This window comes from Diadema antillarum, unplaced genomic scaffold (assembly GCF_040938485.1).
Source record: "Diadema antillarum isolate AM-2024a unplaced genomic scaffold, OU_Dant_1.0 seq00001863_RagTag, whole genome shotgun sequence".
In the NCBI taxonomy this organism is placed as follows: Eukaryota; Metazoa; Echinodermata; class Echinoidea; order Diadematoida; family Diadematidae; genus Diadema; species Diadema antillarum.
In genome coordinates, this window is record NW_027272533.1 from 72,538 (window position 1) to 85,939 (window position 13,402).

Below are 13,402 nucleotides of genomic sequence, written 5' to 3' on the forward strand. Positions count from 1 at the left end.
TTTTCTCTTGTCTATTTAGCAGGCACAAAGTCATTAAAGACAGACCCAGGAACGATACCGGGTCAGGGGTCGTACCTGAGTACATATGGTTCGGCGAGTTTCGTTGGGACGCCGCAGGCCGGACAAAGCTCGTATTACGGCATGCAAGGTAAATTCCACTCACCTCAGTTATTTTGTATTAACACTGCCGGACAATTTCAAGCATGCCAATTTGATGCGAGTTTTTGAAAAAAAGAAAGAAAGTAAAGAATGATTACTGTAATTTTACTTCTCATCCACACAAAATTAAAACTAAAAAAAAAAATTGACCAGTGACATCCAAAAGGGAATGGAGACAGATATAGTGCATACCATATGACCGTAATTCCCATGCATAGTTTTAGAACGATTTAATCAAAACACCTTCCGAAAGTAAAGCAGGAAGTATGGGCATCACCCGGCCGAAGTTTTTAATTGCTGCAGTTATTTTTGATACTTAAATTGATCATACGGCTGGCCTCCTTCAATCTTCAAATGGAAGATATGGAGTGATGAATGATATTACACTGCTGTTTAACCCATTGAGGACGAATCCCGTATATACTTGGGGCAGGTGTCTATGGGAAGTTGTAGCAAAATCAGTCTGTCCTAGATGGGTTAAGATGATGAAGAGTTCTGGTGATCAGTGTAAATTCCCATATTTTTACTTTTTTCCCACACTTGTTCAAACACATGTAATTCCACATTTAGATTGATAAAAGAAGGTCAAATTCCCCCACCATCCCTTTTTCCCCCTTTATATGTGCAACAAATTTTAGCCAAATGCGGCATATTGTCGATGAAATAGATTATTGTTTTTTTTCTAAGCATGATTTTGAGTAAGAATGCAAATTTTGAAAACATGTGCCGTAAGCACAGTTTTGTTTTTCCCCACAAATGTGTGGAATGTAGTCATTTGTGGAATGTTCCTAAAATCTGACAACATTTGTTTTCTACAACTGTACAGTGCTTTTTGTACATAACCCGCATTCTGTGTCGGTGTCTTGTGAATGTATAATGAAGTAGTGTATAAAATTTTATTGTGTTCCATGTATTGTCCTTCTTGAAGGCCTCCAAATAAGGAGTTTAATTGCAAAATGGGTTAAGCACCATTTTTAAAAATTTTAAAGTATTAAAGTCCAATATCAGGTACAGCAAAATAAAACCTTTCTACCGATACCTTGCTTGTTACATAAACAAAGAATGTTCTTTAACTTATAACTAAGAATGTCCCATATTTTCTTATTTCTTTTTCTTAGGAGGGGGTGGGGCAGCTTTAATTGCAAATATATCAAAAATTAACAGCAGCAGAGTTAAGTCGCTTTGCAATCAAACTCTGAGAATATTGCATGGTCATTGATGGCATTATCATTATTTTCATATCGTGGGAAGTAATTTTACTGCAGTCGCTTTGATGATATTGTAATACTATCACACTCAATACAAAAAGTGCCTTCATTCAAATTTTCGCCACGTTTTTTTTTGCATGTTTCCCCTTCTGTTTTATTGTTTTTTTTTCACGTTAATCCCACCCCCCCCCCCCCTTGGATGTGAGAATGATGTGTAGGCCTAACTATTATGATATCCTAACACGCTTCACGATCTGGTGTTCGCGCTCACTCTCCCTCTCTCTTTTCTTGAAACGCAGGCGCATTTACAACGGCCGGATACACATACCCCTCAACCAGCAATACTACAACAAATTCACAGGGTTTCAACAGTACACATCAGGTGAGTCTGACACACACATCCAGCTTAGTTTATTTCGGATTGTTGAAAAGGAAAGACAGTAAAGAAATTGCATTCAGAGGACTAACCAATGTTTAAGAGTTTATGCTCACGTAACAAAGTCGGTGTGATAAAATACAATATACGTTTTGAGATCAGCGTGTGAATAATCTTTTACCCTTCATACAATGAATTTTGCTGCTATTGTGTATAATTACAATGCAGATGTAATTCATTTTGAATCTATTCTTTATATGTTCTTTTTTCTACTCTTTTATTTTGTTTTTGTTTCTGTCTTTCCTTCTTGGTGGCTTGCAGGGTGTAGAATACGGTCCGTACCCGACGTATAGCCAAACCGGTTTCAACCAGTACTATGCTTCTCAGAATTACAGCCCGTACATGTCAAACAGCTTCTCAGCCACCCCGTCGATACCCAGCACCACCACCTACCAGTTGGCCCCGTTACCTAGCGACAGTGAGTCACGCCCCAAACTTTCTCGTCTTTTAAAACCCTTTGTTCGCTTTGAATGTGAATCGGCGGTGAAAACCTCATAGCGTTGTACACACTGTCCAAACTCCTCCGGCAGAGAAAGGGTTAGACCTACAATTTGTACTGCTTGATGGGAGCTGGATGTGTTGTTATGGCGAAATCTGAAATAATCAGACAATCTATTTAAATCTTTGAGTTTAAGTGCTGCTGGATGAGAAGACTACTACAATTCATGAGGTCAGTGCAGGAAAATGACGTAGAGAAAACTATATGTGTTGTTTGAAGTATGACAATTAAAAGAGAATCCACAAAATTCCATTTTTTATGAAAATTACACATTCCCTCGACTTATTCTGGCTTGTTATGAGTAATATTATTCCCTCTGCTTTCTGAAAGAGGTATATCAAGTGCTCTTTCATTATGCTAGAAAAATAAGAATATGTTGAATTCTTTTTATATTTTTTTTAAATCGTTTTCCATGCATACCTTCGCAAAATGTTGCAGTCTTCTAATCCAGTGATAGCAGCACCAAAACTTTAAAATTTGATAAATTTGATCGGATTATCCGATTGTCTTCAAACTTCACTGATGTTTTCTCCAAATATTGCTGCAAACGGACAATACATTTGCTCCCTTCCTCATCAAGTGTGAATATGTTTGGTGTTTTCGTGTTACATCACATATGTTTTGTAACCATAAATGGAGGTTTTTATTGTATTGTCACATGCGTATCACTTGCAGTTTCAGTGCGTTTGGTTACTTTGGGCCAAAAACTCTACTGGTGTTGTTGATGTGACAGCTAATACCAACAGTCATTCAGTTGATATTTTAATAGGAAATCAAGAAAATCTCCTGCATTACTGCTTGATACCAGAGCCAGTGGAAGCCGTAAGTTGTGTAATCTGAAAAATGGGAGATGGTATTGGATATCTCGAGGCCACATCTTCTTATGAATGTTAGCATGTTGTGTGAGACCGATCAAATTTCAGGTTCAAGCTCTGGACCTGCTAATGGTATCGTGCAGTCTGCTAGGTTGGGGGAGCGTGTCATCCAAGTCGGTCCTTTTGTCGTTCCAAAACATGGCTTCCATTTCAGGCCAGTAAAAGAAGAAGTAGACAAAAAAAGAAGATATTATTATGGCCGATCTTTCCTGGTGGTTGTTTCACGTGGTTGCGGGCAAACGAAAATATCCGTAATGGGCCATCTGAGAAGGACTCCACATCATGCCTTTGTTGATTTTTCGTGGAACCAGAGACACGCGAGTGTTGAGATTTGAGCATAGGTTTAGTGTTGCTTGGCTGTTTTCATTTGATATGTCAGAGTTAACGTGGACGTGGCAAGGGAGAGATCATTTGAGAAATCAAATCAAGTTCACCGTAAAATCATCACCTGTGTGTTTAGAATTATTTTCTTACCCCGTCCTTGATGCAAGATAAGTGTTCTCTGAGGAGGGCCTACAACATTAACCCATTGTGTGAGGACGGGCTGATTTTGCTACAACACTCATTTCCCACAGACACCTGCCCGAGTATACTCAGGACTCATCCTCAACGGGTTAAAGCGGAATCCAACACCAGTTGAGAGTCAGTCTGATAAGAAAGAGTAAAATTTTATAAGCACAACAGTGAAAATGTAATCAAAATTGTATTTAAATTAAGAATGCCATGACACTGTGAAGTTGTGCTAATTTTTACAAAATATTTCTTGAACAGTCAATATGAATATGCAAATGAGTGAGTTGATGATGTCATTTCCTCACAACTTGCCATATAGTCATACACAAAATCATGACATTTCCAATTTTTTTGTTCAAGTGCAATTATGCGCCAGTCTCAAATCCTGGTATATCTGACTGATCATTGTTTTGACTCAGTTATAGAAAAGATTGTGTTTTATGCTGCTGCAGCAGAAAATTTAATTCATGTCATTTTTTTGGGACACAATCTGTGGAAAATTGTGAGGTAATGACATCATCAGCTCACTCACAGGTGTATTTATATATCAACTGATCAAAAACTGTTTTTGCTAAAATTAGTGAAACTTCACAATTTTATAACTTCTGTAACTTCAATCAAATTTGGATCAAATATTTACCATTGTACAACCGTACTTATATATATATATTTTTTTTCTCTTTTGAGACAAACTTTTAACTGATCTGGAATTCCTCTTCAATTAATGATATGATAATGGATGTAACCCATCATGCACTAAAAATGGGATCTGAGACCAGCATTGTGCAAATGCAAGACATTTCAAAATGGAGAAAGCAAGTAAATGGAGCTTTTTTTTGTATGTCAAGGAGGTAGAATGCCATTGAGTAATCACATGAGAAGTTGGCTGTCTTTCATTTTAATTTTGATATCACCATTCTAGTAATGGAGTCCCTTCATACATTCCTGATAGTTCAAATACTATATCTCTGTCTGTCTGTCTGTTTTGTGTACTATTTTCTAAACTTTTGATGAAAAGGGAATATGCAAGTTTGTTTTTTGTTTTTTTAACTTACTTGTTTTCTGATAATATGCAGTTTAGATTTTGTGTCAATCAGGAACAAACTCCTTCAGCCCAAATGAGATAGGTGATTGATTGCGCCTTTTATTCATCTCTTCTTCTTTTTTTTGAAGAAGAAGAAAGGAATCTGATACCTGTAAAAGAGTCACCTTTGCCTAGAAATTTGATGGGCCTTAATATCACTAATGCAGGAGTGATTTAGAGGCCTTGTTATCGATGTCACTGAACGTGAAGTACTCTACATATTATCTTATTCGGGACTCCATCCCCGCCATTCTTTACAATACATCGCTAATTTCATTGTAAGATGCTGTTCAACTTACGTCAGTTGAAACCACTCTAGGGCTCTCTAAATTATTGCATTCCCCTAAGGAAAAAAAAAAAAAAAGAGTTTGGAAAGGGTAAGCATAGATGTCCATATACATGTATTTGCTGGTATGGTAGCCAGTTGATTTATGGCACAAGGAAATGCAAAGAAAATATAACATTTGGCCTTTGCCTCATGCTTCATAGCATTCTGTGCATCATTTCGTTCACACAAATACACACACACACCCACACACTCAAAAATTGATAATGATAATAACAACAACAATGATAATAATGATAATAATAATAATAATAATAATGATAATGATAATAATAATAATGATAATAATAATGATAATAATAATAATAATAATAATAATAATAATAATGTAACAATAACAATAAAACAAAGATGATGATAATGATGATGATAATGATGATGATAGTAATTGTAATGATGATAATAATAGTAACAACAACGATTCAATATTTACCTGAAAAAAAAAAAGCCTCAATGATTATAGCATTGTCTTCAAAGCAGACTGTATGATTGTATTGTTTATGTTTCATCAGCATTTCTGGATATTCATTCTAAATTTGGGTTAGAGGGGCCATCGACAATCTCAAGATTGGAATTTGTTGTCCAAGAACTAATGCATTCATTAGGAACCAGGATCTCTTATCAACCCGTTAAGGATGAGTCCTGAGTATGCTTAGGCAGGTGTCTATGGCAAAACCAGCCCATCCTCAATGGGTAAAGTGCAGAATCTTTTATCCATAGTGTACCACAGCATTTAAGAATTCATTTTCATATCATATAATTTGCAGTCTCCTCCTAACCGTAAGCTAAACTTCACATATAAGTCTCTCTTGCCATTATGTGCAAACAAGTACTTCAACTGAGGAATATGAAGAAAATACCAACCAAAAGGCTGTCTATGGAAAGCCACATGGACACGTCAAACAGTAATGATGCGGGCATTTCCTTGTTCTAGCATATTGTTCTGCAAATAGAGCCTGTAGTGGACTTGTCACTTCAATGTTGGGGTTACCTTGACCATGAAACAGTGGGGCGTTTGACCTTTGAACCCCCTTGCCTCTGAGCGATGTGAGTCACCGGCGGGTCGCAGTCCCTGACATTAAGCCAGCCGTGGAAAATATTCAAACTTTGAATTCAAACACCTCCCGGCGATGTTCCTGACATTTCTCCGCCCGATACAGGCGCGGTCCCGACGACCGGCCGCAATCTCAAAATCCTGCTTGCCTGCCTTTTTCCTCCCCCAACATCTCTCCCTCTCCCTCTCTCTCTCTCCCTCATTTCAATGATTCCTATCCAACGTGCCCAGAGGCACAATTTCTGCCACTTTCCTTTGACTGCTGCGACGTCAACTGTTGCCTAGCTGCTCCTCCGAACAACCTTCAATGATTTCTGTGTCCAGGGGGGCCGAGAAACCTCTCGCAGACGAGAGTTTGTCAGATTTTTGTTTGGGATCTGCGTGGAAGTCACGTTCCCCCATTGCTGAATTTCTTCTTCTCCTTCTTTTTCTTTTTTCTTTCTCCAAAACCCTTTGAAGCGGTTGTCATCGTCAACCCGACTTGTCACATTCCGAAAGCATCTCGAGGAAAATATTCCGATTTGATAGGAGAAGGGAGAAAAATGGAGAGAGACAGAAATATAGAATGGGGGGGGGGGGTGGTGAGGTTAGTGTACCACCCCCCAAATAACAAATCATGATAAGAATCATTTCGATATTGTTCGCATTCATCATTGTCTTGGAAAGCATCCCCTCCCGAATCGCTGTCAATCACAAAGGGAATTTCAACAGTTATTTCTGCCCCAGCATTTCAAACTCATCGGATGCATGGGAACATTCAGAGTCTCTTCTTTCTGACAATACTCCTCCTCATCCTCCTCCTCCTCCCTTTCCTCCTCCCCCTTCTTCCCAACTTTTGCTGAAACTCCTCTCGTTAAAAAGAAGAAGAAGAAGAAAGAAAAAAAAAAGGCATACTCTCTGTGGTGATTTGAGCATGAAACATGTCAAGCAGAGCCTGATGCTGTTTGGCACTGCCTTTTGTGACACACAGCCCCCCAGAGGTGTGACATTTTTGTTTTGTGCCCCGCCCTGGTAACTCTCCATCTCTCATGCACCCAGTTCGGACTGAAGTTGAAGGAGCTAGACGAAAATTCAAATTGAGATTTCATAAAGACCCTAACTCAGCAGACAGTCTCAAGTATCTTCAATACCCACTGCCCCCTTCATCTCTATCGCAATCATTCCAAAAGTTATTGTGAAGTTTCTGTGTAAAACAAATCTTGCAACTAATTCTTCTAAATCATCTAGCTCAGATAAATGGGATTAAAGGACATGTTTATTGAATACTAAAAACTGTGGTAGTGGAAAGGGAAGAAAGTAAGCAAGTCCACGAGGGTTTAAATCTTCATTCATTGATGACACAATACTGATCAGAGGATTAGGTAGTGTTTACTCCCAAGCAATTAGTTTCCAGACACCGTTGCCCATCGGCACAGAAAGAGCTCACCATTTTGGATGTGCCAGCTGGTGAACATGGCACATTATGGGTTAATAACTGTTCTAATACCTACTTCTGAGATGATATCATGCTGTTATGTAGTAACAATTGTGCGCATAACCCATCACCAAAAAGATACATCGTGATTAAGTTGTACACTTTGACTTTCTGACCTTAAGCATTTTTTTTTTCAAAGATAACTAGACTTTTCAGGTGTATATTCCTTGTTGTCTCACTTTATGTCCAAATATCCACAGAAGTGGTAAGAAAAGTTGGTACTAAATAAGCACAATTCTGAGACGAAAGGAAGAACCAACTGGATTTAAAGTTCAGATGTATTGAGACAGCTAATTTAGATATCATAGACCAACTTGCAATAACACTGTAAGATGCTCCATGAATACACAAACATTTCTAATTTGTAAAACATTTGTGGACTTCAAGATTTGTACAAGCTGAAGTCGCTAAGGTAAGGAATCAAACTTTTGTTTGATTCTTGCCGAAAAGCAGGTTTTACTGATTTACTGATTAGGTCTAACATGATTAATTAGTTGCATACGTAACATGTAGAGGTCACATGTCTGTGTAGTGGTCATAATAAAATAACTCAATCTCATCGACCAATTTTCATTGTAGCAACTGTACAAGTTTCTGGCTATACCAGCTATTGAAACGTTGTCTACATGTATTTTGCTGATTTTGAATTGCTTAGGTAGTGATGGTGGTACGTGCAAGCTACACATACCTTTTTCAGAGTCAGGGAGGCAGATTTGAGTGCCAAGTTTTATTTAGTACTGCAACGCAAGCAGACTGCGGTGATTATCGAGTGAAACAACCCCCGTCCTGAGAACTGTTGATTGTGCTGGTGGTTCAGCGTTAATGTATCTTTTTTTTGTTGTTATGTGTGTGTGTGTGTGTGTGTGTGTGTGCGTGTGTGTGTGTGTGTGTGTGTGCAGTATTTCCGTGAGACCAGCATAAAAGAAAAGAAGAAGGAAAAAAAAATCTTTCTGAAAGTGGCCCCCTCTCCAGGGTATTAAGAACAATCATGAAAATTGGGCCATAAAATTTCATGGGCAATTATACCCTTTTTCGTCCCCTTCTCCCTTTCTCTCTATTTTTCTTTTCTTTTTCCCCTCGCCCTTTCTCCGTCTACGATCAGGGTTGTTATTTTATTCTTTAATAGCGTCTTCTGCTAAACAGCGAGAAAAGAAAAAGGGGAATAATGGCAGAAAAGAGCTCTATTCACGGCTAATCCAAACACCCCTTCGAAATATGTACTGTAGCCAAGGAACACCAATATCTTGGAGCTGTAAACAAGTTTATTAAATGTTCTATTGAGCTTTCAATCAAAGTGAGGGCATGGTCCGGGCATGAAAGGGGGGATAAGATACGGAGAGAGAGAAAAAGAGCAAGGCAAAAAAAATGAGATATAAAGGAAGTGACCAAAAGTATATAACTATATTAAAATCTTGGACTGAGGTGATGTATCACTGTTGGCGTGAGAAAGTGATAGGCATATGATATTGAAGTGGTTTTAAGAATGGACAATGCCAACGTGAGGGGACGTAGAATACAGACTCAAAGTCAACAGCTAGTTATAGCAAAGTAAGCGACAGACAAAGGATAAACAACGCTCGAATGCAAAGTGCTTAAAGGGATCGTATAGTTTTGGTTGAGACCTAATTTCAGGTTTCTAAACATTTTTTGGTGAGACAATGAGAAACCTCTTATGAAATATGAAAGAGCATGTAATTCCATGAGGAATTCAACGTTTATTTGATGAAAATTGGTTTTGAAATGGCTGAGATATCCAAAACAGAGCGATTCTAATAAGTGTGGGACCCACACTTTAGTACGATTGCTTTGTTTTACTTTGTTTTTGGATGTTTCAGTCCTTCCAAACCCGATTTTCATCAAATAAACTTGCTCTGTACTGTTTCATAAGCGTTTTCTTGGTATCTCGCAAAAAGTTCAAAGCCCAATTCTCATCTCCACCAATACTGTACCATCCCTTTAAAGGGAGAGTTCCCCCCACAAACTTTATATGGTGTCAGTGAATGTAAAAAGAAAAGATTAGTGAAACCTTTGTTAGTGTTTGACGAAAATCAGACAAGTCAATCGAAAGTTATGAATTTGTAGGTAAAGCTTGTAAAGCACCTGCATGTATTAATTTCATTATCATGTATACACATGGTTTTACATATGGATGTAAATTTCAAAATGTAAAACCTTCCTGCGATGACCTCATGTTTTTTATTTTATATAGCCTCTAAAAATGAAGTCAGACATTCATTTAGAAATAAAAAAATCTTTTTCAGCTGACTGTTGACAAGTTGGGCATGTTCATCAGCATACACTTTGTGTAGTTTTGTTTTATTTCAGTTTTAAAACAAAGGAATGAATTTGTAATATTCTGACTAATTCAATGTGGTATCTTCCTTGGATTGGAATTCAGACACTTATCACTGCTGTGGGGAAATAAAACACAGAAGAGGAATGTTACAAATCTTCATTTTTGTTTTTGTGTTTTTCTTTTGAGGACATTGAAAGAGGACATAGTCCAACTCCACCGGGAAGCGTTGAGAATAATGTTAGAATTGAAATATCTTGACAACAGGTCAAAGGAGTACTTTTCATTGCAAAAATTGAAGATTAATTTCCGCTTCTTGTTGCCTCTGTCATTTTATCACCCTTCTACTTGTCTGTAATAATCATTCCATTACTATGACATCACAAACTGTTGCAGAGTTCCAATCTATATATGATGACAACACACAAAATTTAAAAAAATCTTGAAAATCTATAACGCTCTCATGTAATTTGTAGATTTTTTTTTCCCTTCAAATTTGTACTGAGGAATTTTGTGTCGGGGAAACTTTCCCTTCAAGGAATGGAAACGGCAAATACACAGATTGTGATGGTAGTAGTCCATTGGAAATCTTTGTAGGATTTTAAGGATGGTACATTCAGGTTTCATGTTCACGTGCAAAAGAAAAATTACTAGTTTACAAAGAGATGGAATCATTTGATAGCTGACTTCAATATTTTTTTCTAAAATCTAATTTAGCAAGGAGGTTGTAGTGAATGCAAGATGGAAGTTACAGTGAAAAATATTAAGAATGAAATGAATCGTAGATACTGTTGAGGAAAACAAAATACAGAATGCTAAAAGGCTGTTGAGAAAGGGAAAAGAGACATGGAAAGAAGCTAGAGAGTGAGTGTGAGTAGAAAACTAGTGAAGTAGAGAAAAGGAGAATAAGCTGGAAAGACAGACTTCAACAATAAGTCTCCTGAAAAGAAGGTATAATGGCACTTGGGCGCTGAGATTTGAAAAGTGCCTCCAGAAATTAACGAGGAATGAAAAAGGGGGTAGGAATTTTGATTGACCCTGGGTTTTTCCCCCTCTCTGTTTTTTTGTTTGTGGGTCGCGGGGGTTACTGCTGTCACCTCTAGGCAGCAGATGACGACCTCCCGTGACCTCTGAGGGCGCTACAGAGAGGGCGGAGCTCCGAGCCGCCGCTTGCTGCTGCCCCGCCGAACCCAGCCAGGGCGCGGAGGCTTAATGGGGGTGACGGGGGAGGCAGAGCCCCATGTGATAGGCCATTATAGCCATGTCATTTCTAATATGATCACTCCGCTAACCAGTCAAACACTAATAACAGTCTGCAATCTCCCTGGGATGGGGGGCCAGAGAGAGTGGTGGAGGGGGGTGCAATTTGCATTCTTTTGCGCCCCTCAGCTTGGTACGTGTAGCTGGGATACCTCCCCCTTCCCCGTCCACCCTTTAAAGGTCCTGTTTACCTCTGGGAGCAGTGATTTAAAAATGTTCAAGATAGCACTTTTGATGCATATGTGTAGGTTAGTTGTATCACACAACATCTTAGCGTATAAGATTTTTACAATAAAGCCTAAAATATAAGGAGATATCACTATTTTTCTTATTAAACCATAACTGTAGACAGTTTAATCTGCAAACATTTTTATTATAACTGTTGTTCACATTTTGTATATTTAACAATACTTAACATCGATTGTACTGGTTCAAATTTTTACATTGGTTGTTGCTATCCCTAACTCACATTTTAGAACTATTTTGAAGCTCTTATGCTAGGTTTTTGTTTCATCTGCAAATGGATTGTCATTTAATGTTCAGCTACTCGCTTTATCATGAAAATAACAGTGATTCAGAGAATGATTGTTTGCATGGATAATGGATTTTCACATTTCTGATGGGCAGCTCAGAATAACTCTTTTTGCCACTTGGTGAAACTTTACTTCCTTGTCATATTTCAGATACTATATATTTGACATTATTATGCGATCATACTCATACCATATCTTGTGCATCAATATTGAGGCATCGGCGCGAATAGAATGAATTCCAATGCTGCTTTTGAAGTGTGAATTTCTGGCAGTACCCTTATACAAATCTGTAAAGCATGCCTCGCAAGCTTGCCGCAAGCTTGCGGATTAGCTTGCCACAAGCTTGCGGGCCAGATCTTGGCAAGCTTGCGGCAAGCTTGCGGCAAGCTTGCGGCAAGCTTGCAGCAAGCTTGCAGGGTTCCAAATATTTAAATGAGCTGCCGAAAATTTGCATACTAGCTTGCTGCAACCTTGCAGGGCTAGCTCACATACCTGCAAGCTTGCACAAAGTTTTTAGCTTGCCGCAAGCTTGCCGGCCAGCTCACTGCAAGCTTGCGGGCCAGCCTGTGGCAAGCTTGCAGCAAGCTTGCAGCAAGCTTGCAGGGTTCCAAATATTTAAATGAGCTGCTGCAAATTTGCATACTAGCTTGCTGCAACCTTGCAGGGCTAGCTCACATACCTGCAAGCTTGCACAAAGTTTTTAGCTTGCCGCAAGCTTGCTGGCTAGCTCGCTGCAAGCTTGCGGGCCAGTCTGTGGCAAGCTTGCGGCAAGCTTGCAGGGTTCCAAATATTCAAATGAGCAGCCGCAACCCAACATGCTAGCTTGCTGCAACCTTCCAGGGCTAGCTGACCTGCAAGCTGGCACAAAGTTTGAAACCTTGCATATTAGCTTGCCGCAACCTTGCAGGGCTACTGGTAGCTGACCTGCAAATTTGCAGCCTTGTGTATTGACTTCTGGCAACCTTGCAGGGCTAGCTGACCTGCAAGCTTGCAGGGAGTTTGCAACCTTGTGTGCTATGCCACCAGTTCGCGGAATGCTTGCTGCTAAGCTTGTCGCAAGCCTTTGCAAGCTTAGTTTTTTAAAGAAATTAAGAAATTTGATTACTATAGAGCGCTCGCACAGGAGACCCGTTCGAGCACTTGAAGAGTTTGTTCGCAAAAACCGATAAGTCCATTTTTGAAGATTTTGAAGTACGGTTTCTGTTATAAAGTACAAATTATACCCTTAAAATGATATATTGGTCCTTACATATAAAGGTACATTTTTGAAGTTACGGTCAAAAGAAGCAAAAATTTCCTTATTATTCTCTTTATTTTTCTTGACCTTTAATCGCAAATATCTCCATTTGGTAAATATGGACTTATCGGTTTTTGCGAACAACTCTTCACATACATTGTATCCCCTGAACCAATCTCCCATTCCCCATCTGGATTACTTTAGGCCAGAATGTTGTATAATATGGCAACTGTCGCAGGATACAATAAAATCTGACGAGAAATGAGGCTGGTATATAGCACATACAAGGAATATAACATGTCATCCTATAAAAGTTTGAACAATGAGAGCACTGGCAATGAACATTTTTGTTACCTAGAATAACTCCCCATAAACCTCAATAGCAAGTTTGAACAAAATTCAACAAGAAATGTGGCTGATAGAGCATGCAC

The 13,402-nt window shown here is 38.8% G+C and overlaps 1 protein-coding gene across 2 annotated transcripts in view; it reads left to right on the top strand.

Annotated features, from left to right (window-relative positions):
* LOC139712826 (protein phosphatase EYA1-like) overlaps window positions 1-13,402 on the top strand; it is a 134,254-nt gene that overhangs the window by 54,284 nt on the left and 66,568 nt on the right. The window contains exons 4-6 of one of the 2 annotated variants that reach the window (XM_071624616.1): window positions 23-148; window positions 1,667-1,749; window positions 2,065-2,221. In XM_071624616.1, coding sequence (XP_071480717.1) covers window positions 23-148; window positions 1,667-1,749; window positions 2,065-2,221 — 366 coding nt within the window. Of the gene's footprint in view, window positions 1-19; window positions 149-1,666; window positions 1,750-2,064; window positions 2,222-13,402 lie in introns of both variants that reach the window. The other variant, XM_071624617.1, reaches the window with a different exon arrangement.